General features: G+C 44.8%; 1 protein-coding gene and 1 long non-coding RNA gene across 3 annotated transcripts; one reads left to right on the top strand and one right to left on the bottom strand.

Moving 5' to 3' along the window:
* Positions 1-998: 998 nt before the first annotated feature.
* LOC134525434 (uncharacterized) lies at positions 999-3,787 on the bottom strand. The gene is made up of 2 exons (XR_010073780.1): positions 3,618-3,787; positions 999-2,977 (listed from the first exon to the last, which is right to left on the bottom strand). It is a non-coding gene; the product is annotated as an uncharacterized LOC134525434 (long non-coding RNA).
* Positions 3,788-26,427, top strand: YBX3 (Y-box binding protein 3). Of its 2 annotated transcripts, none has more exons than XM_063356273.1 (9): positions 3,788-4,173; positions 7,886-7,949; positions 9,656-9,689; positions 14,213-14,302; positions 14,987-15,109; positions 20,462-20,553; positions 24,502-24,673; positions 25,316-25,416; positions 25,661-25,860. In XM_063356273.1, exons 1-8 carry the CDS (start codon positions 3,915-3,917, stop codon positions 25,379-25,381), a joined length of 900 nt encoding a protein of 299 aa, XP_063212343.1. In that variant the 5' UTR covers positions 3,788-3,914; the 3' UTR covers positions 25,382-25,416; positions 25,661-25,860. The 2 variants fall into 2 exon arrangements, with proteins under 2 accessions (XP_063212343.1, XP_063212336.1); XM_063356266.1 differs by lacking the exon at positions 25,661-25,860 and adding an exon at positions 25,878-26,427 and having other exon boundaries at positions 3,790-4,173.
* The last annotated feature ends 1,200 nt before the right edge of the window (positions 26,428-27,627 follow it).

Genomic DNA, 27,627 nt, shown 5'->3' on the forward strand with positions numbered 1-27,627 from the left:
TGTTGATGTGCTATGGAACTATTAATTAGGAAAGAGAGGCAGGAAAATAATTTGTAGAAATTTTGAGAATTTTTGAGAAGACACTTTTTTAAAAAAAATGCATCTTCTGCAAACTGTGTTCCTTCTGGGGGTGACAGTCAGGGGGCCCGGGTGGTGTTCTCCTTAACCCTGCCAGTGAGGGGAAAGATGCGAGGAGAGTTACAGGCTCTTTAGGAAGGACAGGCTGAGAAGACCTGGAGTTGCCCACTGTGTGAGAGGGCAGCTGGAGTTCCCGCAGGTCCGCCTGGGAATGGATAATGAGCCAACACAAGGATGCGAGCAACACAAGGATTAAAGAGCAGACCAGTATGGGTGACATTGTAATGGGTGTCTGGCATAGGCCACTTGACCAGGAAGAACAAGCGGATGAGGCCCAGTACAGACAGGTAGGAGCAGCCTCACGTTCCCAGGCCCTGTCCTCATGGAGGACTTTAATCACCCTGACACCTGCTGAAGGAACTACACAGCATGGCATAAGCAATCCAAGAGGTTCCTGGAGAGCGCTGATGACAATTGCCTCACACAAGTGGTCGAGGAGCCAATGAGGACAGATGCAATGAGGACAGGGAGGGTGAAAAGAGGACAGAGCCGGGCTCTCTTCTGTGGTGCCCAGTGACAGGACCAGAGGGAACAGGCACAGACTGAAATACAGAAAACTCCCTCTGAACTTCAAGAAACACTTGTTTACGGTGAGGCTGACTCACAAGAAAGAGAGAGGTTGTAGAGTCTCCATCCTTGGAGATACTCAAAAGCTGTCTGGACGTGGTCGCAGGCAACCAGCTCTAGGTGGCCCTGCTTGAGCAGGGAGGTTGGACCAGATGGCTTCCAGAGGTCCCTTCCAACTTCAGCCATCCTGTGATGCTGTAATGTTCTAAATTTTACAAAGTAGTTATTTACAACAAGTTCATAGGAATTATTCAGAAAATGTAGAGAGATGCAGAAAATAAGTCTCCACATGCAACAGTTACAATTTTTTTATTACCCAAGTTGGTGGATTAATTTCTTCCAACACAATTTTTGGAAAAGAGATTGAATACTGAAGCAAAGGAAATGTATTACCAATTGTCAGAAAGAAAAGGAAAAATTAGACTACTTTCTCTATAATTCTTACATTTTGTCATTATTAAAATAATAGAAAACAATAGACAAAAAACATCGCCAATTTTCTACAAAGGAATGGAATAAAACACAATACATTTCCACAGCTTGTATACTGCAGTTTTTTGTTGAATGGGCTTTTCAATACAACTCTAAAATTAGCTGGAGGAAGAAAAAGTAATTAACAAGAAAAAAGAAATTTGGTATCTCAAGTGCCTGAATTTTGATAACACATTTGACTTAACGTAATAAACCTTCCTCTCAAAATTTATTCAAATGAGCACCCTCAGAGATATTTTCATGCACTTGGAACATGTAAAAGGACAGAAAGTGACACAACCTTAAAATAATGAAATTAACATAGAGTGGAGGATTAAAAACTGCGGGACAAAAATTATTTTTTTTTGTTTCTTATGCGTACAGTGGGATGCAATGACGAGGACTGTTAATTTCCATCCGGGATTTAGAAAATGGTGTAAGAAACTGAATTGGCAGCAGCGATGCCTGTGTGGGTGGAAATACCCCTGAATGCTCTGAAAGCAGTCTGAATTCCAAAGCAGCTCATTATCAGTCTCCCAAGTAGCTAAGCCTTAGCCTGTCTGCAGTTGTGGGAGGGTCCAAATCACCACATTGTAGCATCTCTTGCTTTTGGCTCCGACATCTGTCAAACCCAGGTTCAAGGCTCCTGAGGAGTTTCAGTCGGTGAGACCTCGTGCAGCTTAAACCATCCCCTAAGGCGTGCCTTGCCAGTGAACACTTCACCTGAGACTGCTTTGGAGCTGATGTTGTCATTGCTACCTGAGGGATGGGTACAGCCCCGCAGGCTGGGTGGAGAATGGACTGAGATCAGCCCTGAGGAGAAGGACTTGGGGGTGCTGGTGGACGAGAAGCTCAACATGACCAGGCAATGTGTGCTCGCAGCCCAGAAAGCCAACCACATCCTGGGCTGCATCAAAAGAAGCATGGCCAGCAGGTTGAGGGAGGTGATTCTGCCTCTCTGCTCTGCTCTGGTGAGACCCCACCTGGAGTACTGCGTCCAGCTCTGGAATTCTCACCACAAGAAGGACATGGACCTGTTGGTACAGGTCCAGAAAAGGGCCATGAAGATCATCAGAGGGCTGGAGCACCTCTGCTATGAGGACAGGCTGAGAGAGTTGGGGTTGTTCAGCCTGGAGAAGAGAAGGCTCCAAGGAGACCTTATAGCAGCCTTCCAGTGCCTAAAGGGGGCCTACAGGAAGGATGGGGAGGGACTCTTTATCAGGGAGTGTAATGATAGGGTGAGGGGTAATGGTTTTAAACTGAAAGAGGGTAGATTTAGGTTGGATATCGGGAAGAAATTCTTTACTGTGAGGGTGGTGAGACACTGGAACAGGTTGCCAGGGAAGTTGTGGATGCCCCATCCCTGGAAGTGTTCAAGGCCAGGCTGGATGGGGCTTTGAGCAGCCTGGTCTAATGGGAGGTGTCCCTGCCCATGGCAGGGGAGTTGGAACCAGATGATCTTAAACGCCCCTTCCAACTCTAACCATTCTATGATTCTACGATGATGTTCAGCAAGGGATGCCCTCCGAAGACCTTCATTTTTGTTGTGAGAACTAACAAGGAATTGTTGAGAAGTGGGGATATGGAGGGGGCACACAGCGAAAGCCAAACAGCACCACGCTCTTTGAGTCTTCAGGTATACACAGAAGCAAAGGAAAACTTCAGAAAGCGGAGAAGGCCGCATGCATGAAGCTTCAGCTCAGGCACCCATCTCGTCGGGAAGGGTGGGCACAAGGCAGCGGCGATTACGGAAAGTGACGTGGTGGGAGTGTGGCGCAAGGAAGGGGTGCCGGCGTGAAAACTGCAAAAGAGAGCAGAAACGTCACGGAAAGGGCACCCGCGGGGGTGTCCAAAACCCGTGGGAAAGACATGGGAAGAGCAAAAAGAGGCAGGAAGGCGGGGGAGGAGGCTGCGGGGGCCGCGCCGCGGAGATGAGGCAGCAGCGGGACGGCGGGGAACCAGCCGTCAGAGGGGTGCGAGCGGGAGGACCTCACGGGAGAGAAAGTGCCGACGTGGAACGGGCGGCAAGGAAAGCAACAGGAGCGACAACGCCAGCGCAGGCACCTCCACGCTCACGCACACACGCACCCATTCATCCCCCCCGCCGCCCGCGCGGGAGCGGGCGTACAAAGCGCTGCCCCTGCCGCGCCGAGCCGCGCTCGCCCACGCGGGAGCCGACGGGCAGCTCAGCCCCTCCGCGCTCCCACGCATATACATACATATATATATGTACGCGCACACGTGCCCGCGCGCAGGGGCACCCACAGACACGGACGCGCGCCCTCCCCGCGGCGCTCCGCTCCGCGGCCGCGCGCACGCCCCACGCACGTACACACACTCCTGCACACACACGCGGCCACGTATGTACCCGCACAGCCGCGCACGCAGAAAGGGCCGCGGCGCGTCCACCCGCGCCTTGGTCCTCCCGCCCACTCACTCACTCGCCACCCGCTGGCCTCCCACGCCATGCCGGCCCGGGCCGGGCCCACGCGTGTCCTCCGCCGCGGGGGGCAAGCCGCTCTCCTCTCCACCCCGCGCCGCCCGCTCTGCTCGATCCATGTCGGCGCGGCCCCTTTAAATGCTAATGAGGCGGCGCGAGTGCCGGCGCCGGCCCCCGCTGACTGTGTTAAAACTTCGGCGGGGCCATTTTGGGGGCAGTAAGACCCAGCGCGGGCCCGAGGGACACCAGCCGCCCAGCGCCGCGCACCAACCGCCCGCCACCCATCCCGCCAGGCACCATGAGCGAGGCGGCGGAGACCAGCACCGCCAGCCCGCCGCCCGCCGCGGCCGCCACCACTACGACTACCGTAGCAGCTGCCGCCGCCCCGGCAGGAACCCCCGCGCCACCGCCGGACGCCAAGCCCAAGAGCCCCGTCAGCGCCGCCGCGCCGGGTGCGGCTGTGGGTGAGGCGGCCCCCGCTGCTGCTGCTGCTGCCGCCGCCGCCGCCACCACAACCGCCACAACTGCCGCGGCCGAGACGGAGAAGAAAGTGCTGGGTGAGTGCCGGGCCCCGCTCCCAACTTCCCCGGGAGTGGCGGCGGGGGGGGCAGCACATGGCGGCCGCCGCCCGGGGCCCAGCCCGGTTCCCCCCCCCCGCGGCTGTGAGTCAGGCTGCGCTCGGGGGGAGGCGGCCGTGCCGCCTCCTCCTCCTCTTCCCCCGGCCGGGGGGAGCCGAGCGACGCTTAGCCGGGACGCCAAGTCGGGGAGTTAGGGCCGGAGCACCTGTGTGGAGCAACGGCGGAGAGAGTCCGCTTCTCCGGGGCCGGGCGGGGAATAGCAAGTGAAACGTAGCCATGTTGACGGGCTTCCCGGCACCTGCCGCCGGCCCCCTGCCCCGCAGGGGCATCCCCCCCTACCCCGCCTTGGAAGGGTTTGCCGCTGAGCCAGGTGTTGGCCCCCTTTCATCTGAAGGTCTTTTCACAACTCTCCTATCCATCAGGAATGCTGCTTTAATAGTGCCTCTAGGATTAGTGGTGGTTCTGTTGTTTGGGTTTTTTTGTTGTTGTTGTTTGGTTGGTTGGTTTTTTTGCGTTTCTGCTTTATCAGTAAAGGCGCAAGTGAAATGCCAAGTTGCCATCTCGGCGCGCAAGGCCAGCGTCACAGCTAGTGTTTCTTTATTGTGATCAAACTGGATCGACCTGTTGAAAAGGTGGAAGTAGGGATCTGGTGTTTGTGACTGCCTAACTTGAGGAGGTTAGCAAGGCAAAGAAAGCCATGGCTGAGCGATAGTGCGGTGTCACAAACTTACATGAAGGAAAGGCAGTATCCCCTTTGGAAGGGAAAGAGTGAGGTCATACAGCAGCAAATAGAGGAGCCAGGTAAAGGATTTCTCTGGAGCTGAGTTAAGAAGGGTTCTAGCAAAACAGAAATTGGAGGTACTGTTTGTGTGGGGTTTTTTCCCCCTGTTCTGTTATCCGATTTGTCAGTAATCGGTGAAGGCACATCCATATCTGTTGGTATGTCTGGCTGCTTCTTGCCTTAACGCGGCTTGTTTAATTCTGGTAATGTTTTTATCTTGTTCACCTATTGCTTTGGGGGGGGGTGGCGGCGAGGACACAAGTGCCTTTACTGGTCTAGCAGGAAAAAGAAAACCAACGTGGTGATGTTCTTTCACTCTGGTCTTATTGTTAGGCAAGTTTTTTAGCAGGAGTTGTAAGGAAAATGATCATTGATAATGCTAATTAAAAATGGACTTACGTTCAAGTCCACCTCAAATGTCTGTGTTAATGATCTTGTAATTATGTTCACTTAAGTCTCTTCTTACAAAGATCCCATTAGAAGCAAGGTTTGATGCTTGCCCAGGGCAATCCAAATGTCGGACTTCTAGGAATAAGGATAAAGGTTAGTCAGCTTTCTCTTCTGTCTTGGTCACAGGAAGCTTTGGCTTGTTAAAACTAATGAAAAGGCTATTTTGGCATGGGTGGGAGTAGCTGGTGATTGTTTCCTCTGATAGCATCAGAGTACAACATCTTGTAGAAATATGCGGGCTTTCACTTGCTGGCGGGACAGGTGTCAACACATCAGCTACCTTCTCTGACTCCTCACTAAAACTGGTTGTGGCGTCTGCTGGGCTTGCCCTCCTCCTTGCTTCATCTCCCTGCTATGACAGCTCAGGCTTTACGATGGCAGCACCATGGCCATGTGGATGTTCAGTGTCATGCTATTGTGTCTGATGGTCTCCCCCCACCACTGTAATGCTTAGGGGAGACACTGAGACTAATGTGGGTAGGGAATGGTATTTCCCCAGTATGCTGTTTCAGGGAATATATTGGAGACTCACTCCTGGTCTCTAGCAGCTTATGCAGAAGCAGCAATGCTGCTCCGAAGCTGTGCGTGTGGATTTCCATTTATCAGCAGCCAGTTGGCCATGTAGAGTGAGTTTTGACAGCCTCTCCTTCTGCCAGCTTTCTGCCTTCTCTGAGGGTTTTCCTCAGGCTTCCTAGGTTTCTCGCCTAATCTGATTGAAATAGGCCAACAGATTCAATAGCTGTTTTGTGGGGGAGGGAAAGGATGATGGTGGAAGAATCAGTGGTATTAGCCTTGTTTCTTAAAGCAGGCTAAAATCTGCACGTGCAATTGGCACCTGTTTCTGAGCTCCCATCCTCCCTTACCCTGTTTCTTCCCCTGCTGACTTATCTTAGTGCAGTGAGATCTTGTATGTAGCCAGTGCCTTTAGGTACAGATGCTTATCCCTACCACAGTGGTGTCCCCATGAAACTGAACCTAAAAGCACAACTATAATTGTTAATGCTGAAGACTGTCATTGTTATTGAATCGGTGCTAGGCAGTGGAACTCAGGTTCTTTATCTCTGTAAGGAAGAAGTCTTGGGTATGGATGCTGTACTAAGAGCCCTCTTCTAAGAACTGTCTCAGTCTTAACGTGGTTTTACGTCTTCCACGCTGTCCGCTAAAATTTGTATTAAAGACCAAAACCTTCACTTCTATAGGTGCGATGAGAAATGGCTTGCTGTTCAGGGCAGGAGGAAGAGGTTGCTCTTTTTGTCTGTCTGAGGGGTATATAAGAATGGCAAGACTGTGTGAGACCAAAGGTCTGTCTAGCTCTGTCATCTAGTGGATGTTTAGGGAAGAATGTAGGTGTAGAGCAGATGAAGGTAATGATTTGCAGTGTGTCCTTGCCTCTAGCAGACTGGCTTGGACTTCTGAACAGGAGAGTCTCTCTAGACTATTTTCCTTTTAATTGCCTCTTAGGTTCCTCCCACCCCCCAAACATATGTAATGTTTTTTAACAAGCAGTCATCTGTAGGTGACTAGACCCTTTTCAAATAATTGTTAAATAGCTGTGATCATGATACATCGTAACATCTGTCAAAATCCAGAGCCCAAAATTTTCCCTTTTCTGCAGGTTTGTAAGGCACAAGTCTGTGGCCTCCGCCCAGTTGCTGAGGGGAGGAGAGGTTGAACTACCTCCATTGCTGTTGAGTTCCTCCCACACGTACCTATATGTTGGAGGAACAGGTTTTGCTAGATCCTATAAGACGCTGCAGTATAGCTTCTAAATAAGACACTGTTTTGGTGTTGAGACAGGAGCTTGTCTTGATCCTAGACACCTTGGAATATAAAGTTGGTCACTTTAACTGGTAAATTGGATCTCTAGAAGTAGGAATATAAAAAAATGCAAACAACAAAAAAAACCCCATGTTGTGGGATCTTGTTTGGTTAGAGTGATGTTGACAATGCAAGAAAGAGCTTGCCCGATATAAGGGTGTGCTGCCTTTCCGCTTGAGAGAGTTGCATGGTGCTGGATACTGCTTCTTTGACCAGCTCTCCTTTCCAAGGAAGAGTAACTCCGAGTGAGAGGACTTCTAAACAGCTTTCTTCAGTGATGTTTCATGTCTAGCTACTAAGCCAAAGAGAACTGATGAATGGCAGTGGGATTTCCAGCTTCACTGCCCACTTCTGGGATAAGAAGTGAAAAAAGAGAAGGAATATATGGTCAATTCTGAAAAGAGAGTTGGACTTCATTCTAGATGCTGTGTGGTAAACTCTTGGATGAAGAACAGCAAGTGAAAGCACTGCTTCCTGCTACTGCATTTATATAAACTGAAGTGGGCAGTGAAGGTACACCTTAAATGTTAAGGGAGCAGAATAGGTTTGCTCGTGACTTCATACGCAGGTATAAAAGTATTTTTGTAACATTCTTGTACTTCATTATGTTTTAGAGTAACTTCTTTAACTTTTTCTTTCCAGCCACCAAAGTTCTTGGCACAGTCAAGTGGTTCAATGTCAGAAATGGATATGGCTTTATCAACAGGTATGTTTACATTATGATAGTCGTATTTACTGTACTAAGACTCATGGTACAGATAATATGTCATGCGTTAGTAGTTGCAGCAGAGACCTGTGGACCTGACTACATGATGCAGTTGATAGCCATTTCGGCCAGGCATCCAACAAACTTGGATATCATCTCAGGGGACTCTTACCCCCTCACACCCTCCATTGAAGGTTGCATGTATGGGGAGAAAACAGAAAGGGTCAGACTCATTACAAACTTCTTACTTGTTTCTCATGTTTATTGATACTACACCTTTAATGAGCTGTATGTTTTCATGACTGCCTGGCTTTTTTAAAGCTTAAATGCAAGTAAGGTTGGAGGATGAGAGGAAATACTTCCAGGTAAAAATTCAAATATTAACTGATTGGTCAAAATACCGACTCTAAATGCACATTGAGATTCTCTGATACCATCTAACTGAAGATATCGCAGGCCTGGGTTCACAGAAGGTTCTCCCTTTGTATCTCTTTTTCCTCTCTGAATGTGAGCAAACTTCTGAATGGCATCAATAATCCAAATATCTGTAAGTGATACTGATGACACTTCAACCCTAGGTGCGCAAGATCAACACTTGCAAGTTACTGGAGGAAACTCTGGCTTTTAAGGCTGGAATATCTGTGGGGCTGAGGGGCTTAAATGTCTTGTGTGCTTTATGAAAAATGAAGCTCCTGCATGGTGAATGATTGTCTTGCAAAAGACATACCTGGCAAGTTTTGTCCTGCAAGTCCTTGAGCTGTTAAACAGCAGGTAGGTTTGGGTGAGTTGGACACCATAGAAAGGGGTAGAAGAGCCCCATTTCATGGATCTGAAGGCAGTCCCGTACAGTATTAATACCAGTCTCTGGATACTACTATCCAGTATTATGTAAGCTTAGAAGAAAAGCTTGAATTATCAAGTACTCTTAAAAGTCTTTCACAGCAGTTGATGTGAGAGCCTGAGGCTGGATATGGTGTAATGACGTGTTACCTTTCTTCCTAAACCAAAGTCTACTGTTACTTCAGTGCAACAAGCTTTGGATTACGCGTTATCTTCACAAACTCTTTGATGCTCCTGTTCCCGCTGTCAAGAAGGAATTGAGTGAACAGACGGCAGGGTCTAGGCTTTTTCTGTTGTATGGGAACACGGAATTGAGGTCTCAGACCTGTCTTCATGCTTTGCATGCGAAAGCCTGAACTGGCTGGGCTGATTGGGGCAACCTCATGTTCGTGTCTGGGTTCCTCTCCAATGGACTCCACTAACACCTCTTGTGCATAGTTGCTTTGAGTTTCACTGAAAGGAGAGCTCTGTTAACAGCTGTGGCCAGTCCTGTTGATAGTCTTGCTTGACCTCTGGGATAACAGCTCAGGTTGCAGGCCCTGTGGAAGTTTTTTTGGGAGGGTTGAATAGTGAAAGGCAAGTGGTGTAGTCATTAACTCTGCTCTGTGTCAAAACAAAATATTGAATGTTTGCCAGAAGATTACGGAGAACCTCACCTTTCTGAAGGTGGGCGGTCCTTTCTGCTGTCAAGCATATGACCCTAGAAATTCAGAGCAGGGTCTTGGTAGCATAGTCTTACGCAGAATGGATGGAATCCAGGGGATGTACTACAGGGTGGGGGAAGGAGGGCTTCACTTGTGAAGTCAGGGACTTCTATTTAAATCTCTTAATCTAAACTCTTATGACTTCTCACTTTCTTTTCGCAGAAATGATACCAAAGAAGACGTGTTTGTTCATCAGGTAAGACAGCAATAATTGTACTTGGAGATGTGCACTATGATAGGTTTCTAATGCAACTTCCTGAAACAGCCACCCAACCATGTCCTGGCTTCTTAGAATATTTACCACAAATACCTTGAGTGGACATGTATGTTGAAATTTTCAGGGAGCAATATTAGGGTATGTTTCCCTTCTCTCAGGAATTGTAACTGAAGGAGCAGGTATTAAATGGTTCACGCTTTCTGTTGTCTGCTCTGATTTGAACACTAAAGGTTTTCGAGGATGTTTTTGGTGTGGTTTTGTTTGGTCATCTCTTCTCTGAGGAGATGACTCCTGTTTTGTAAAGACCTTGCTACTTGTGGTCTGTCCTTCTCCCCAACTTCCATGTGCTGCTTGTGTCTTCTGTTTCTTCCTGCCCTCTTAACTTGCAGGTCTGTTCTGTCTGCCCTCCCTGGTATTGGAGAGAAAGTGATCTAATCTGGCTCTTGACCAGCCTGGGTTGCCATCAGCTGTTGCTGCATGAGGCAGCTGCTCTTAGGAAGGAGAGAGGGAAGGCTGTGTGCCAAGTGTGCCCAAGCGGAGAGAGGTTGCCTAGCGGCTTGTTATTGACAGTTTCCCTGAACTGCCAGTAGGCTGTTCTAAGCTTATACTGTGATTCTTAGGACACAGGCAACTAATGGGAAGACAGAGGATGCTGTCTCCATGCTGATACAAACTGGTTAGTTGGTTTAGGTCTGGTTTTGCATCATCTGAGGCTTTGCTTTACTTCACCAGGAAATGGAATGTTGCCCCTGGAGCCTGTCCCATATGAAATGTCTGCTGGCCCATATGATTCTTAAAAGCATGATCTTTGTGGCATAAGTGGTAGTATTTCTGTCAAATATAATCAGGAACCTTGTACTTGGAGTTGGTTACAGAGGACAAGGATATATACATACGTAGTTGTGTTAAACGTGCTGGTCCACATCAAGAGTTAGTTTAGTTTTTTGTGGCTTCATGATTAAATAGCCTGTGATAACTATTTCTCTGGGTCAAGGGGTGTAGACTCATTAGCCTTAAAATGGATGAAACTAGGAGGGAGTAAGTCTAGTGCCTCTAATGAGTGAAGATGTCAGGAAGCGTGTGCAGTACATATTCCCAATTCAGTTAGCGGTCTGGGAGCAAGACGTCTCAATGCATGGACCAATTTCTAATCGTCACCCTCCTTCTTTAATGACTGTGTCCATCTCGAGCCGTTCCAGTACGGGAATGTGCTTGCTACCAGAGCCTGGGGCTTTCTGGCTGGAGCTCCTGCCCTGAGTGCTTGGCTCGGCAGGGCCAGTGGATGGGGCCCGCCCGGCGAGGCAGACAAATCCATGGCGTAAGCAAACATCCCGCTGCAAGCTCCCTCTCCTCGGTTCCTGCCGGTTCTGCCCCTCCTCCCTGCACCCGTTCTGGGACGGCCTGGATTACATGCCTAATCCCTTCAGAATAAGGCTGACCTAGTTGAATAGATACAGCCTCCTCCCTGCCTCCCCAGCACGCATCCGCAGTGGGGAGGGAACAGGCCGATCTCATGATTGGAATGGGGGTTAACGCTGGGTGTCTGGCTATTGGATGCTATTTATAAACCTAGTACAGATTAAAATGCTTTTCTCTTTAGGGCATGCATGGCTTGCTTTGAATTAACCCTTTGTCTTGCCGGGGACCCAAGCAGTGTTTTGGGGAAGGGTAATTCTTCACCTGCTTTGTCTTGCTTGCATCCATCCTTGATCCGTTGGTTCGAGCAAGGTGCTATTGATGTACTTTAACACTATCTAGGGCACTGTGTCAGTTAGAGGTGGTGTGAGCAATAGGAATCGGCCTGCCTTGTAGGCTGGAGTGTGTCTGGGGGGAAGGAGGATCTTGTATTAATTAAGTACCATTAAAATTGCCGGTAGCCAGAGAAGTCCAGTTTAATTAGGTGTAGTTTGAATCAACAAGCAGTGAGGAGGAGTTAAGCTCTTCTGCTGCACAGGTCTGTCTCTTTCTTCACTGGATCATATTCCTTGGGCACAGCCTCATGTATGTGCACCAGTTACTGGTGTAATAAATCTTGGCTATTGCTGTGGCAGTGCTGTATGGGCACATGATGTGGTGATATCATGAGGATATGGAAAGAACTCCTCCAAACAAAATACTGAACTAGCTCTGAAGACTTTTATAGCTGTCTGTTCATTAGTGTCCCCTTGGGAAAGGAAAGGCTCTGTCTTAATTGTTGAGTGCTGTCTGTGTTAACACAAAACATCTGTCTTTTTAATCAAAGAAGCTGAAGCCTGCAGGATGCTGGTGAACAGTAACAGAGAGAATAGGGCTTTCTCCCCTCTGGATATACAAGAGTAAAAAGTATTTTCATCAAGCTTAGAGCTTAGGCTTGTTAGAGGCTTCTTTCAGCAATGTTTACCTGCAGCTGAAGTAGTAAGTAGTAAAGCTGTATAGTTTCTGCTGTGAATTCTAGGACTTACTGAAAATTGTTCCTGGTTGTCTTTATAAAACAGATTCCAGCCTACTGTGTGTGGTAGCCTCTATTTCCTATTGGCAGGTTATTCAATTGTAAATCTGAATCTTGAAGTTTCTGTCCCTAAAGCTGGAACAGAACATATGGAATCCTATCAAATTTATCTTCTATTACCCTTCTTAGAGGATGCTTGAGGAGCTTGATTAATCTTGAGTACACCCTCTGCTGAAAAGAAATCTGGTAGTCCTTTCTTCCTCTGCATTTATGAGGAAGGGGAAGGAGTTTGACAGAGGTATCAACAAGCTGAATTTCATATGCAGAGCACAAGTCTCACGAGTTTGAGTCAGTTGTCTCAGTAAAAGTGGTGGTGAAAGAATTAAGCCCTTAGTCTGCAGTGAAGATAATGATTTTAGTCTTAGTATATAGCATTTGTGGAAAAGCTGGCACTTCCAGCTGATTTTAGAAATGGGGCAGTTACACTAATAGGTCAGCAGAAAGCAAACAAAGCTGTCTCAGCTGATGGTGGGAGTCTCGCTTTGTAAAGTAATTCCCAAAAGAATTCACTTGAGCAGCTCATTCTCTTTCTGTATCAAAAAACCCTGCTGTTGTGGTTTTTTTTTTTTGATAGCAATAATATGTACACTCTTGTGTTCTTCCTTAAGCTGTTCAGGGACACTGCAGGGTACAGGGAAAGGTGTGGCTAGATGTAGGGCTAAAAGGACATGCTGGCCTATTGCCTAAAACACAAAGGGGACTGTATTCAGCAACAATGAGAATACTTTTTCCTAAACTGGTCAAGCTCAACTTTAAACTGATTAGAACTCTTCCTTCAGTGGGAAATGTTTTTGGGCTGTTGTTGACTGAATGACTGTAGTTGCCACGCATGGGCAACAACTCAACTATTGTTCATTCTGCTTGTTTTCCTTGAACTGCAGATGGATAGGAAAACTCTCTCCTCTTCTGTTTCTGCCCTGCATCCCATTTCTTAAGTCAGACTTGTGCCCTGTATTTTCCTGTGTGGTTCTGTCTACTGGATCTGCACCTGCCTCCTTCATGCTAACAAAAGATGCCCCTGTCAGAAAACTTGAAGTGGATTGGTCTTAATCTAAGAGAACTTCAGTAAAAAGCTGGCCCCTAGATTGGCTTGTATAATGTGTGTGTTTTGGTTTTGTTTGGTCGTTTGTCTGTTTCTCCCCTGGCCTCTTCCAGTTTGTGAACCCTTAGCAAATGAACAGATAGTAGGCTTGCTAATTGCCTTTTGTGGAATTGTAGAGATACTCCATAGAGCAAAAGGCCTCTGTAGTTGACAGGCTGAAAAATGGCTTCAGGAGGCTTGAATGTTCCTGTGAGTGTGAGGAGGTTTTCAACTGGTTTTGATCCAAAGCCACGTTGTTATTGGTATTTTGGGGTTTCTGTTTAGAAAAGATGACTAAGACTGAGACTGTCTGTTCTGTACTGTGAACAGTGTCTGTTCATAGGTGCTATTCCTGTGTTCCTTAGGGACTCACCTAACTTTTTTTTTCTGTCTCCCTTACAGTTCTTAGATAAAAAGCTTATTTATGTTAGATCAGAGTTCTAGTAATTCTTCTCCAGTTACTATGAGTTGCCATGATGCCTTATAGTTAATGTCATCTTCTAAAAATTGCTCCTGGTCTTAACTTCTCTGTAGATGGCCTACAGTCTCCTAATGGCTCTGAAAGCATGGGTCACAGTTGCTGCTGGAGCTGCCTTTGTACAGCTTGCAGGAGATCAAACAGTGCGAACTCAGTTCATACAGAAATATGTAATGGTCTGAATATTTAGTAGGCTTGACAGAGGGGATCCTGGAGCAACAGCTGATCTGTAAACTCATGAGTATTGAGCAAGGAGTAAACCTTGCCCCTGAGTATTGGAGAGCCTGTGAAATGAGGCATCTGTGACTATGAAGTAACTTGGTGTGGTGATTGATCTGGTATGTAGAGTTGGGGTTGTAGCTGAATACTATCCTTCCCTTATCTTCAGGGTATGAATGTGTATGAAAATGAGTAAGATAAACTAATGTATTTTCCTGTATCTTCTTTCTTTAAAGACAGCGATAAAGAAAAACAACCCACGGAAATATCTGCGCAGTGTTGGTGACGGAGAGACTGTAGAATTTGATGTGGTTGAAGGAGAGAAGGTAAGAGATTTAGGAGTGTGGTCCAACAGAGTTAACATCACTCTAGTGGGGAGTAGCACAGAGCCTTAGCTGTGTATCTGGTGGCTTTGTCTAATGTGTTAATCCCTGTAGTGGGTGGCATTCATACAGCTTTTCTGTGGAAGATCTGCTTTATAAAGGCTTCGTTAAGAAGTGTTTCTAGATACTTATCAAAACTCTAACTATATCCTAGTGCTTCTAGAGTTCGTAATTTTTACTTGATAGAGCACTCGGAGCTTGTAGTCTGCTCAGTAAACATTAACTGCTGCATATATTGCCCTGAAGAACTTGTCCTGGAGTCTGGTAGCTTAATAATTGTAAGAACATTCAAGTTTTTTTTGCACTTCTACTTTCTCAAACATTTTTTGAGTCTTCTGAGCTCTTTTGATTTTTGGTTTGGGTTTCTTTTTTTTTTTTTTGCCTTTAATCAGTTACTTCTTCCTTTTTCCCCCTGAACTCAGCCTGGCTGATGGGGTATTAACTCATGATCGTAACTCTTGTGTTACAGGGTTGAGAATAACAGACCTGCTTTTGTGTTACTTGGGAGGAAGGAATCTCTGTAGCTTGGAACTGATGCAGACAAGTCTCTTTCCTGTTTTTTTTCTCCCTGTACCTGGTTGTTCTTTTCTTGCCCTGCCCTGGATTACTTTCCTTTGGCCCTTTTAGGGTGCAGAAGCAGCTAACGTCACTGGTCCAGATGGAGTCCCTGTAGAAGGCAGCCGTTATGCTGCAGACCGGCGCCGCTATCGACGTGGCTATTATGGCCGACGCCGTGGACCTCCTCGAAGTGTAAGTTTGACTTCTCTAGTGGTGATAATCCTTTGTCCTCAGCAGCCTTCTGATCTTTTCATGAGAGGGAACTACAGGTTCAGCACTGGCATATAGTAAACTGTTGATGCTTAACTAAGTTTTGAGTGTTCTTCAGTAATGTTCTGGCTCCCTCTAGCACATCATTGATGTCAATACTGATATTTTCTATTATTTGGTGTCCTGTAGGCCCCTCCTTGGTGTGTCTTTCTACAATTGTGTTAAAAGCATCTCTTGGGCTGTTAGGTGTCTCACTCCTTTGTGTTTACTCTTCAGACCATTAAGTGGTTCACCATGCCCCTTACCTGAAGAAAGGGGAAGTATTTATATTACCTTAAGTAGTGTAACTATAATTTGGAAGAGGTACTTGGAAAACCAGATTTATTTAGAAGTTCATCATTTTTGCATGGCATGGTAGTAGTTTAACCAACTAGTTGAAACCTCCTTATAGGCCTCTGCCTACAGCAGTACAGTGTAAAAATAATGCATTTTTTCTTTAAACTAGCTATGCACAGCCCTCCATAACATCTGCAAGCCTTCCTAAGCAGCTCTCTGCGAGTTTTTGCAGGGGGAGAAGTATGAGGTACATGGCTGTAGTTCTAGCAGTTACTGCTCCTATCCACATCATGCATCTGCTAAATGGATGCCTGGAACAATCCAGCTGGAATGTACTCTAGGCTTGATATTTCCTTTCATAGTTCAGTCTGTGATCATCGCTTGTAGGAATGTATGAATGACCTAATATGAGAGCCCTGGTGGAAGTCTCTACCCAAGCAACACAACTCTCCTCTCATCTTGTTCTAGAGAGTTGACAGCATGGGGGCAAACTTGAGTGTTGTCAAAGCTTTCCTTAAAGCCTAGCTGTTTATACTAGCTATTGTAAGGTCTCTTCTTTAATCCTGTTGGGCACCACTGAGCCTTAAATACGTGAAAGGTATTCTTTCTGAGTCCCTTTTGAGACTGCTAGAAGCTGGTGCTGGTAACCGATGAATACTTACTGCTGAGTATGTCTTTGCCTTTGTGGCAATACAGTTTGTAGCTTCAGCTGACATGCCAAGTGGCAAAGAACTGGGATACTCTGGTTTGTTCCGCTTTCTGATATTTCTAGTCTTATCTGTTAGCTCATCAACCAGCAACATTCCAGTATTGATTCCGGTTCCTTTTGCTCTCCTGAGATTAAAATCGCCCTCAAGTGTCTTTATTGGGAGTAAATGCTTTAGTTGGTGGTATTAGTGTTGTCTTGGAGCCGCTTGAGATTTTAAATAAGCAGACATGTCAACACTTAGACAACCCTGTGTGCTGCTGAGTATGGAAAGCTGCTGTTTCTTTCTGCCTGAAGAGTGATCATGTTAGACCCATCTTGGACATAGGGAACATTCAGTCTCAGGGTATTTATGCTGCAACATGTTCTTCTCTTGGATGTCTTATGCAAATGCTAAAAATCTGGTTTGCATGTGACACTGTAACACCCTTGGATCCCAGTACTGGAAGATGTACACATGGGGAACAAATTGTGTTATCACACTCTCTTCCTTTGGCTTGCTTACATCTGAGTCCCCAGACTGTTTTGGTGTGGGCACCAGACCTTAGCCTGGTGTGACTGGTGCCTCATGTCCTATGAAGTAATCTGCAATTTCATAACCAAACCCATACTGCTCTTTCTCTGAGATCATTGACTCGAAGAATTACAGCCTTCAAAACTTGTAAATGATAATTTACAAAAGGATGTTATCCTGGGTGTTTGTTTAATTCGTTGAGGTGACTTTTGACGTGGTGACCTTCTAGGCTTCAAGAACTCTTAATTGATGTTGGCTAACAATTCCTGTCCAACCTTGTAGCTCAGCAAGAGCTGATTTCTCCTTCCTCACTGGCATGGTTTTAGGCAAACGGGAGATGCTATTCTTTGTTTGCCATGCTAGCTCAAATGGGTCTCTACTCTGCATGTAACTTAGTGCGTCTGTTTCTGAACATGTTGTGTGAATTTCTCAAGAGCGAAGAAAACCTTGAGGAATCTGAGCTCCAGTGGAACTGCGTTTGGATTGCATGGAGAGTTCTGTGGAAAATGTAATTACTTGTTCATATCAAAAATTTCTTAATTGCATCCACTACAGAAAAGAGGCTGTGGTTTTCACTGAACTGTCTGTGACAACACAGACATGGTATGGAGCTGTAGTCAGAAAGTTATAACAGGCAATAAATGATGGAACAACCTTGAGAACCGATGACGTCCTTATCTAAATACTGTGTGCATTGCTAGAAGAAGCCTTTGTATCAGTGAGTTGGAAAACAACTGAAATGGTTTGAGAGCCCTTTTATAGGCTGACACTATTTCTTGTAGAGAGGAGACCTGAAAATATGGATAGTATTATACAAAAGCTAGAGATTGATCTGAAGCGATATAAGAACAAACGAAGAAGAAATCAGGGGAAGCAGAGGGGTAAAAAGCTCCTTGCAGTTACAGTTAAAGCTTACAGAACTCTTCTTGGGGGGCCAGCAATAAAATTTTGTACTTTTTCAGGGTTAGGGAAATCTGACCGAGATCTTACCGGGGAATTGCAGCCTGCATGCCTATTTTGGCCTTCTTCATAGCACAACGTAGAGTGCAGCAGGCCAGCTTCATTCATTTGTCTTTTAGGATGAGCTAATGTTTTGTTAGAAGGTATTGCACTGAGTTAAAAGGTTAGGTTTCTGTGAAGGAGACTGAGTGAACAGGATCACGTGTATGCTAGACGTAGTGTGGTGGTTTTAAGAGTCAAATGAAGCTTTCCTAATAAATGAATGTCGTATACTTACTCTCAGTATAGTAAAACAAGACCTCAAAGGTCAGGTTCTGTTTTCTGGTCAAATTGTATCTGTTTCAGTGACTTCTGACAGCATAATTGTTTTGTTCTGGAGCTATACTTCGCTTCTGGCCAATACATCTAGATCAATTGACAGTGATACTAATGTAATATGTTAATTGAATTTTTGTGATGCTATAGAAGATGCAGGAAATTATCAGGACTTCTGGGCTAAGCAGTTCATTTGCTTTGCTATTATGTGTTCAACTCACGGGTTAAGCAAAATCCATTTAAAATACTGACATAGCAACATTGAGTTCAAGATGAATAGAAAAATATTTGCATTTGGTTTTGAGTAATGCTTCATCAGGTTTAGTCATTCTTTCCTCTGTCACTACAGGACATGGAGTCTTTTATCTGAGATTCCAGTGCAGCCCTTTAGTAGGGAGGAGTGGACTTGGGTTGTGCCATCAAAAACATGTAGAAATTCAATACTGCCTTTAAAGAGCTGTGAATGCAATGCTGATTGTCAAGTGCTACAGGAGAGCTTTGACTAGTGAAAAATATTGTTGTGTGCCCCTCCCTGCGATTAGGTTGGTTGATGCTTTGTTAGCTTTTGCCACATTGTCCCTCAGACAAGACCTACTAGGCCTTGTAGTTCTATATTTCTGGCATTGCGGTACTAGAACAGAGTGCTGATTCCACATGTGCTTGCTCAGAAATCCTGGAGAAGAGAAATGGTGATTATGCTGGAACACATTCGGGATTGTTTTAGCTTTTGTGTCCTCTCTTCCCTTCACATCTTGCAGCTCTCTTCTGTTTCTGTGCTTTGCGGTCCTCACATGAGGAAGAGAGTGAGAGCAGGAGCAGCATTAGGTCCTTGCTTCACAAAAGGCAAATCCCAAGACCTCTGGATCACTATTGCCACACAATACTGGCAGTGCTGTTTCTCACCTTACTGTCTGAGACACTTCTGACCACCCATCACAGGTCTAATAAACTGTAAGTTATATAGTACGAAGCATCTTGATAGAAAAAGGACAGATTCGTATTGCACAGTAGATTGTAGTATAATGCTGTCTTAAACTCAGAAATGTAATTTCTCCTTTTGCTTTCTGAGTCTCTCGAGTACTTTTCAACTGCTATCAGATGCTATCTTTTATTACTGTCAGTGGGAGTTCCTGTGGATTTTCAGTTATCCTGATCAGCTTTATACATGAGAGAACATAACAGATAACGTTATTTATGATTGTGGGTTTTTTATTGAATTATGATTTCTCTCTACTCACCTTAGCAGCTGACCCTGTCATATTGTTAAGAATAGCTGGTATAGCTATTTCTAGGTACAGCATGTGGAATATTCCAGTTGCCTTTAGGCCATGTCTTTGTGCTTTTTGGAAACTTGGAAAGCAACAAAGAGTGCTTGAAATTATTAATGCATTTGGAGGGTATCTTACTGTGGTGAGAGGAAAGGATTGTTCAGGTCAGTCACTGAGGTTCATGTAATTCCCCAAGATTTCTTGTTACAAGCTACAGTGCACCAGCTTTTCTAAATGTTTGTCATCATGCTATCTTAGCTAAAGAAAAGTTCACTGCCCACACAGTTGCCTGAGATTGCTAGTTAAAATAGAGCAAAAAATGGTGGTGGTTAAAATAGCTGTGTAGAATTGGAAGGAGACCTGTCAAACTTAGCGTAGACTACTGAAGGCTGTCATGAAGCAACAGCTTTTCTTTTGCAGTGGATCAGATGCAGAAGATGCACTTCTGTTTCTAGATTTCTTGTTAAATTCCCTCCCTAAAGGGAAGAATAGTACAATGGGAACTCTAGATAGCGTAATGTTTTACAAAACAGACATTACTGATGGCTATCACTTTAAAAAAAAAAAAAAACACACAGAAAAAAAACCCAAACAAACTGAAATAGAGCTTTATCAGTTAAGGGCTGAAGGGGAAAGATACCCACTGCATCTCTGAAAGGTTGAAAATGTTGATTGTGTAGAAGAGTATTTAACATGATGTAGTACAGTTTTTCTGTCTTTGAATTCCTTGATGTTTTTGTGGGAGTTCTCTGTGGAATGGGGCTTTGTGTAGAATGAGGCCAGAAGTGGTCTCTGGCAAGTTTCAGTATGATGTCTTTCAGTTAGCTTTCCAAATGCAGAAGTGTCCTGATCAGCTGCTTCTCCATAACATGTTTACCCCTTACTATGCAGTGTCATGTCTTGAAATGCACTTTCACATGTGTCAGAACTATCAGGTTCTCTGCCTTTCTTGGCAGACAGGGATTAAGGCATTGTCAGATAGCGTCTTAGTCTGTTACTGTGAGGAACAAGGGCAGCATTATTGGCTCTTGTTCCGTCCTACTCTTATCTCTGCCCAAATTAAAGCCTTCTGAGTATCTGCTGCTTCTTTTTAACCAATATGCCGGTGTTTCTGTACTGATGTACTGTTTTCAAACTTTGTGTTCAGGTCCTTGGGCTTTATAGTTAATATACCCCCCATGAAATAAGGTAACACTTCATCTTTGCCTCTGTCTTCTGTTCTCTTTTGGCTGTAGGGTGGTGAGGGAGAGATAAAGGATGGTGTCACAGAAGGAGGACAACTTCAGCAAGTCCATAGGAATCCTACCTATCGTCCCCGCTATCGCAGGTTTGTATTATTTCCTTTGCTTGTCACTATATTTGGATGCTTTTGTGATCTACACAGGCTTCATTAAAAGCAGGAAGCTATATTCCCTAGCATTAATGCATATGCAAATGGTAGGGACAGTGAGAAGCATTTTAATTACTAGGAGAAAGGTGAGCCACAAGAGTAAGGAAACAACTGTAGAAGTTGTTCAATGTGCTTATATACTGCTCAGAGCTAGGAACAGCCTAAGAAAGAGAGAATTCTTTGTATCCTCTTACTTCTCACAATTGAGCAATTTACTAAGTGAGTTGGAGGGCCTGTGCCTTCCCAGCTGGTCTTTTATGCTTTCCTCGACAATCCAAATCCCACTTGATCTGGGATCAAGCTAGGCCCACCATCTGGAGGGACAGGCTGTGCTCTATAACTCTTCTTGTGGACTGCGGGCAGTAGTTTGCAACTTAGCTCTGGACTAGTAGCTTGTGCATATAGCTCAGTCCTATGTGTCACTCGGGCTCGGTTCTATGCGCTGGTGCTACTTGTATGGAGGAAAGCCTACTATTCAGTAAAAACTGACGTTGTGTCCTATCTCTTACAGGCAGCATTAGAGTTGCCTTGTAGTATCTAGTTCTAGTGGAGGGCATTGCAGTCAGTCAGCTTACAAATGTTAAGTTCCTGGAGGGCTTCTAAAGGAGAAGTAACAAAATAGGATTATTACTTGATAAAATTTTTGGAGAAAGGGGGTGCTAAAGAGACTGGAGAGCTTCCAGCCTAATAAGACAAAACTCATCAAGATGATCGAAGGGGGAAGAATGTGTGAAGCGTGGAAGTGACTGAGTACTCTGAGGCTGGGAGAAGAGACAAATGCAGATAGATTTATAAAGGTCCTCAGAATAATGACTAGCATGGAAAGGGTAGATGAAATTTGTTTTACTTTTTCTTCTGATAAAAGACTATACTATGAGGACACTGTAAATGAAAGAAGTGGGAGGCATGCTGAAAAACAAAGGGAGGCTCATAGAACCACAGAGAACAGCCCAGGTTGGGAGGGACCTGAAAAAACAATCTGGTCTAACCTTTTGTGGGAAAGAGAGTCTAGATGAGTTTATCTAGCACCCTGTCCAGTCACATATTGAAAACCTTCAGTGGTGGGGCCTCTGCCACATTCCTGTAGAGGTTTTTCCAGTAAATGATTGTTCTCACTGTAAGTCTTTCTTGTATCAAGACAACCTTTCCAGGCGCAACTTGTACCTGTTGCTCCTTTTCTTAATGTGGCTCCTTGTGAAGAGAGAGCCTCTGTCCTCTTTTTAGTTGCTCTTTAAGCACTGGAATATTGCGGTGTTGTCTGTTTCTCACACACACCTTCCCCCAAGCTTTCTCTTCTCCAGGCAGAAAAGACCCAACACCTTCAGTCTTTCCTCGTAGGTCAGTTTCTCCAGCCCTTTGATCATCATGGCCCTCCTTTGGCTGTATCCAGTCTGTCTGCTTTCTGAATGGTGGGGACCAGAACTGGACACAGTACTTCAGGCGTAGCCTGATGAACCCTGTCTGGCTTAGGAGATCTGCAGTGTGGAAAACAATTGGAGGCTGGGAGGCTATTTGGGAAGTAGGCTTCCTTGTCTTTGTTTTCCTAGGGATTCATAGAATTGGGATAAATGAATACCTGAAGACCCAGTAGGCCATTCTTGTTTTTCTTTTAGTAAAGATCCTTTGGATTTCACATGAACACTGATGCTTTCTCCACTGATTCATGGAGTAAGTTGCTGAGTCATCTGTGTTACTCATCCCTTAAACTGGCCAGTGTAGGATTGTTTTCTTCATTTTCCAGCCTTATTTCTGACATGACCACTCCAGCTTCCAGCCTCTGCATTGAAGGGAACAATTCCATAGCTGAGGAATTTGGTGCAGTTAAAAATATCGGTGTGAAATAATCAACCTCTGACTGTCATACCTTTGGGATGTTGCCTCACTTTTTTATTGAATTACTTTAATTGGAAAAGCTCATTCAGATTTTTGGCTTCTTGCAACTTGTTTTGTCTTGGAGAATGAGTGGCATTTAAAATGAAATACTGGATTACTTTCACTGGTGTTCTTCATAAAGCATTCTGCTCTCAAGGAGCTAATTTGTCTTAGTCTGCCATTCAGTTGCTTGCTCCTCTTAATCTTGTCCTTGTCTGTCTATCAGTTATCTTATGAGGTCAATTTCCAACATTGAATTTAGAGAGATGAACTATGAAATGAATGTAATCCCCACTTTTTCATATACATTTTTGTTGAAAAACAGCAGGAGGTTAATGACAGTGCAAGAGCAACATGAGCTGAGTTTCGCAGGAATAACAACATTGTCCTTAATGACTACCTGTTCCATGCAAAATGTATCCATCCTTCTGGATGCTGGGTATAGAACCACAAGCCTTCCACCTCTGCTCTGGGTGTTTCTGTCTTTAAACATTTGTGCTACAGTTGGCTTTCTTATCTAGGACTGTGGGAACTGGGGTAATACTCATAGGGGTCTGAGCAGAATAAATTTTATTCCCGAAAGTCTTCGTTAGCATTGGGCAGTCAGGAATAGCGCCACACCAAGTACACTGAGGCACCTGAGCTTTTGCATGTTATGTGGGTGAATCACAAGCTGGATGATTTGCCCATGGCTAACAGGAATTTATGTGTTTCTGTTGCGTTTTCCCCTGTAAGAGGTATGGTAGCTTACTCTGTCCAATGTGCGTGCAGAGTGTTTCTGTTTGAGTTAACAGGTAGGTACTGCTTGCATTTACATGCACTAAATACAGTGACAGTGATACTTTTACGTTAGATTCCTTTGGAAAAGCTAGTGGTTTTGGGGATTGGATAGCTGTGGATTAGCTAAGCCAGCTAATGGGAACTAGATAGTAGGCAGTAACTTTGTCATCACTTTTGGCTGTGTCTTGACAGTTTATAAACATACTTTCTTTGTACTGGAAACTGGATGAAATGCTCTGCATACTTCAGGAATATGGACTTAATAGCTTATAGAATCATAGAATACCTTGAGTTGGAAGGGACCTGTAAGTCCAACTTCCTGCTTCTCACAGGAGGAGCACAAACTAAACCTAAAACTAAACCATAGGACTAGGAGTGTTGTCCAGATACTCCTTGAACTCTGACAGGCTTGCTGCCACGACCACTTCCCTGGGGAGCCTGTTACAGCAACTGACCACCCTCTGTGAAGAACTTTTTCCTAATGTCCAAGCTAAACTCTGTCTGACACAGCTTTGTTCTGTTTCCTCGTGCCCTATCATCGGTCACCAGAGAAAGGAGATCAGCACCTCCCCCTCCACTGCCCCCCTTGAGGGAGTTGTAGACCATAGTTAGAGACTGTAGCATGTATCCACACATTTAAGATGTGACCATACATTGTAGTTCCAAACCTAAAGCCTCTCTGTCTGCCTTTGAATAACCAATCCCAGAGATCTCCTCATGTCATTAACATGTTAATGAGGTCCAACTTGCCTGGCTGAGATACATGCTTCACTTTCTTATATGGTTGAGAGGGGCAACATAAGGCAAAGAGGAAAGATCCAGGAATGGTTTACAGGTGGAACTGCAATTCTCAGGGATTGCACCATTAATTATGAAGAGGGCTGGACTGGTATATAACTAGTCCAAGGTCAGCCTGGCAGAGTCGGACAGTGTGATCACTACTGGCTTGTTTCTTCTTCTAGCCAGCAATTCAAATAGGCTAACTACCCCTTCACTGTAGGACAGACAGTAGAATATGCTGATGTAGCTTCAGCAGTGAAGAGACACCCAGGTTACTTGTCTAACCCAATGAAATGGCTTTCCCTTTCAACTATATGCCAGCTGAAGTCCAAAGGGATGATTTGCTAGCATTCAAAACTGTTACAGATGGTACTTGGTTAGAGAGGTTTTTGCTGGGTTCGTGGTAGTTCAACCTTCTTGAGCTTCTCTTAACATATTTCTCCTCCTCTTCAGAGGGCCCCCGCGTCCACGCCCTGCCCCAGTGGCTGGAGAGGCTGAAAACAAAGAGAACCATCACGAGGCCAATGCTATGAGTCAGCAGCCACTTCGTCGTGGGTATAGGCGCCCATACAACTACCGGCGTCGACCTCGTCCACCCAATGCTCCGGCTCAGGATGGGAAAGAGGTAAGCATGCTCCTGGCAAAATATGGCAGAGATGGAGTTTTGATGGGGTGAATGCTCAAGACCTGTGGTGGTTTTACCAAGAGTATTGTTGGTGTGGTGGAGGAGTCTGATGGCCAAGTCCAAAGTGCTGGTGGTTGAAGGGAGCTGGTTTCATTACCTGTTCCTTGTGAACTACTTTGAGAATGAGCAGCTTATCTTAAATGGAACCAGCAGTGGGATAGAGATTGCTTCTGGACAGTTCTTAATTGGGGTCAGATGGTAACAAATACTTTTGAAATGGAGAAAAACAGTTGTGTTTTCCAGCTTCCTCAAACTTTCCATCTGTAAATAGTATAAGAGATGGATTTGAAAGGTCCAGATCCATTTCCTGAACTGTGTGGGCTGGATGATTTCAGGGAACTGTTTGCAAACACAGATTTTTATCCTAATGAGGAAAGACTTTTCTTATTGTGCATCTACTTGAGGTGTTCCCCTGACAGAATCTGCTGTGTAATACTACAGGAAGTACACTAAAGTTTATATTTTCTGAAGATTCACCTTCCTTGATTATTCTAAAAGCTGGGTTGTGCTGGGCCTACCACTGAACAGAGGGAAGGTCTGGAGGTCAGTCTTTGCCTATAATAAAGGTTTATTGTGTCTCAGACAAAGGTGACTGAAACACCTGCTGAAAATCCTGCTCCAGTGACCGAGCAGAGTGGTGCTGAGTAATGTCCGGCTCCCCAGGCACCTTTACTATCCCTCAGGTAAGGATTATAGATAGTTCCTGTTCTCCAACTGAAGCAGCATTGTGTATACTTCTAAGATTTGGACTCTGGCCACATCCCTCTTATGTATGGCTAGATATTTGTCATAACTTCTGAGAGTGCTGCATAGGCAAACCAAGGAACTGTCTGCTGCTTTCTCTTCTTTCTCTCCTCTGCCTCAGTGTCTGTATTTGTCACTAAGTAAATCTCGTTCTATCAGTCTGATTTATTTTTTTTTTTTCAGGAAGATCTATCTGGTCTATATAGCAGTAGCATCTGCTGATGAGTTAGTGTGTTTTGCTTTAGGAAGATACTGTACTCCCAGCTTACAAACAGGATAAGCCAGTCCTGCTTATCCTGTCTGTTGTTATAATAACTCCCTCTCCACCTGACGTCCCACCTCTTCAACAGGAAAACGGAATTTAATAAACTGCATTTTCTTAAATTTGGCTCTCTAACAGGTGCCCTAAAATACAACTCAAAAGTAACACCAAAGAAACACTCAAGCAATAAAATGTCAACAGTGATGATGAAAGCAAAGATTTGAAACATCGGAACTTAAAAGAAAAAATATATTTACCAGCAACTGAGATCCAGGGAACGCCTGCAAGATAGATGCATGAAGAGGAAAAAAAAAAAAAAAGAGAGCGAGATTCAGAAAGAGCAACCTCCCCAGGTTCAACAGCAACTGTGGGTTATCGGGGTTTTTTTTTTTTTTTTTTAGAATTTCACTGTTTCGCTAGTATTGAATTTTTCAATTTTTCTTTTGGCATCAGACTGAAAAGGGAAAAAACCCAACCAAAGAACTGAAATTGAAATCAAATGCTTTTTTTTACTGGATGCTGGTGCTAAACCTCCCAGGTGTGATGAGTTTTATTTTTTTGTGCCAGTCCTGTTCACTACAGGACATGGGGAGGAGAAACTTCCGCTTTTCTTGGTAAGATCTATTTGAAACTGTGCAGCATGGGTGACGTTCCTCACAAATAAAAGTGATTTCAACTACCAAAAAAACCTTTCTGTTTTAGTGTTTTTCATGTTTGTTTTTAAAATAATGAATTATTTTAATCTTGTGGCTTCAGCATTTATATGTGAAAATGAGAGCTGCCTTTTTTAATGTGATGTATCTTGTCTAAAACCATGCTGGGTAAACCAAGGTTAGGTGGATGTACGTGACTAGGTTAGGTGGATCTACTTCAATCCAAAACAACTTCTGCAAAGAAATTATGCAACACAGCTACAACCTATGCTGTCCTCTCTGCTTTTCTGGCTCAAATGGTGTTGATTTAATGGTTGGATTTTTCTGTTGCCATCTTGTGTCAGGAGTCTGAGGGATTTGGAGTGGGTTACTGGGATGTTACTTCCCCATCTGTTTGCTAGGTTTTTGTGTTCTGTGAACAGTAAAATCCAAGCTTTGAGACTCCTCTGCTTAAAAAGACAAAATGGGCTTAGTAACTGCCACTTTACAGAATCACAGGGTGGCCTAGGTTGGAAGGGACCTTTCAGATCATCTAGTCCAACCATCAACTTAACTCTGACAAAAACCGTCACTGAGCCATATCTCTAAGCACTGTGTCTACCCATCTTTTAAATACCTCCAGGGATGGTGCCTCAACTGCTTCCCTGGGCAGCCTGTTCCAATGCTTGATAAACCTTTCAGTGTAAAATTTTTTCCTAATATCCCATCTAAACCTCCCCTGGTGCAACTTGAGGCCATTTCTTCTTGTGCTATCGCCTGTTACTTGGGAGAAGAGACTGACCCTCACCTCTCTACAGCCTCCTTTCAGGTAGTTGTAGAGAGTGATAAGGTCTCCCCTCAGCCTCCTTTTCTCCAGACTAAACAATTCCAGCTCCCTCAGCTGCTCCTCATAAGACTTGCTCTCCAAAGCTTATTCAAGCTCCTGCTCCAAATAGTGGCAGTATATTTTACTTGCCTCTCCACTTTTCCTTACTCGAAACCAGTAAAATCTTTGTACCTGTGCCATCTTGTGTTAATGAGCAAAGTACTTATCTGTTTTACTAATGTGTGTGTATTTCTAATGTTTCTCTCTAAAACTTGGATATCTTGCAAGTGTTATCAGTCTGCTTCCAGCTGTTGAATATGGGTGCGTTTCTTGAGCTATCTTGTGTCCTTCATTCTCTAGTCCAGCACTCCTCACGTTCCTGTCTTGCGGTTGCTGTTATCCAAACCTTAGATAGTAGATTTGTTTGCTT

The sequence above is a fragment of the Chroicocephalus ridibundus genome, chromosome 1, assembly GCF_963924245.1.
Source record: "Chroicocephalus ridibundus chromosome 1, bChrRid1.1, whole genome shotgun sequence".
Taxonomy (NCBI): Eukaryota; Metazoa; Chordata; class Aves; order Charadriiformes; family Laridae; genus Chroicocephalus; species Chroicocephalus ridibundus.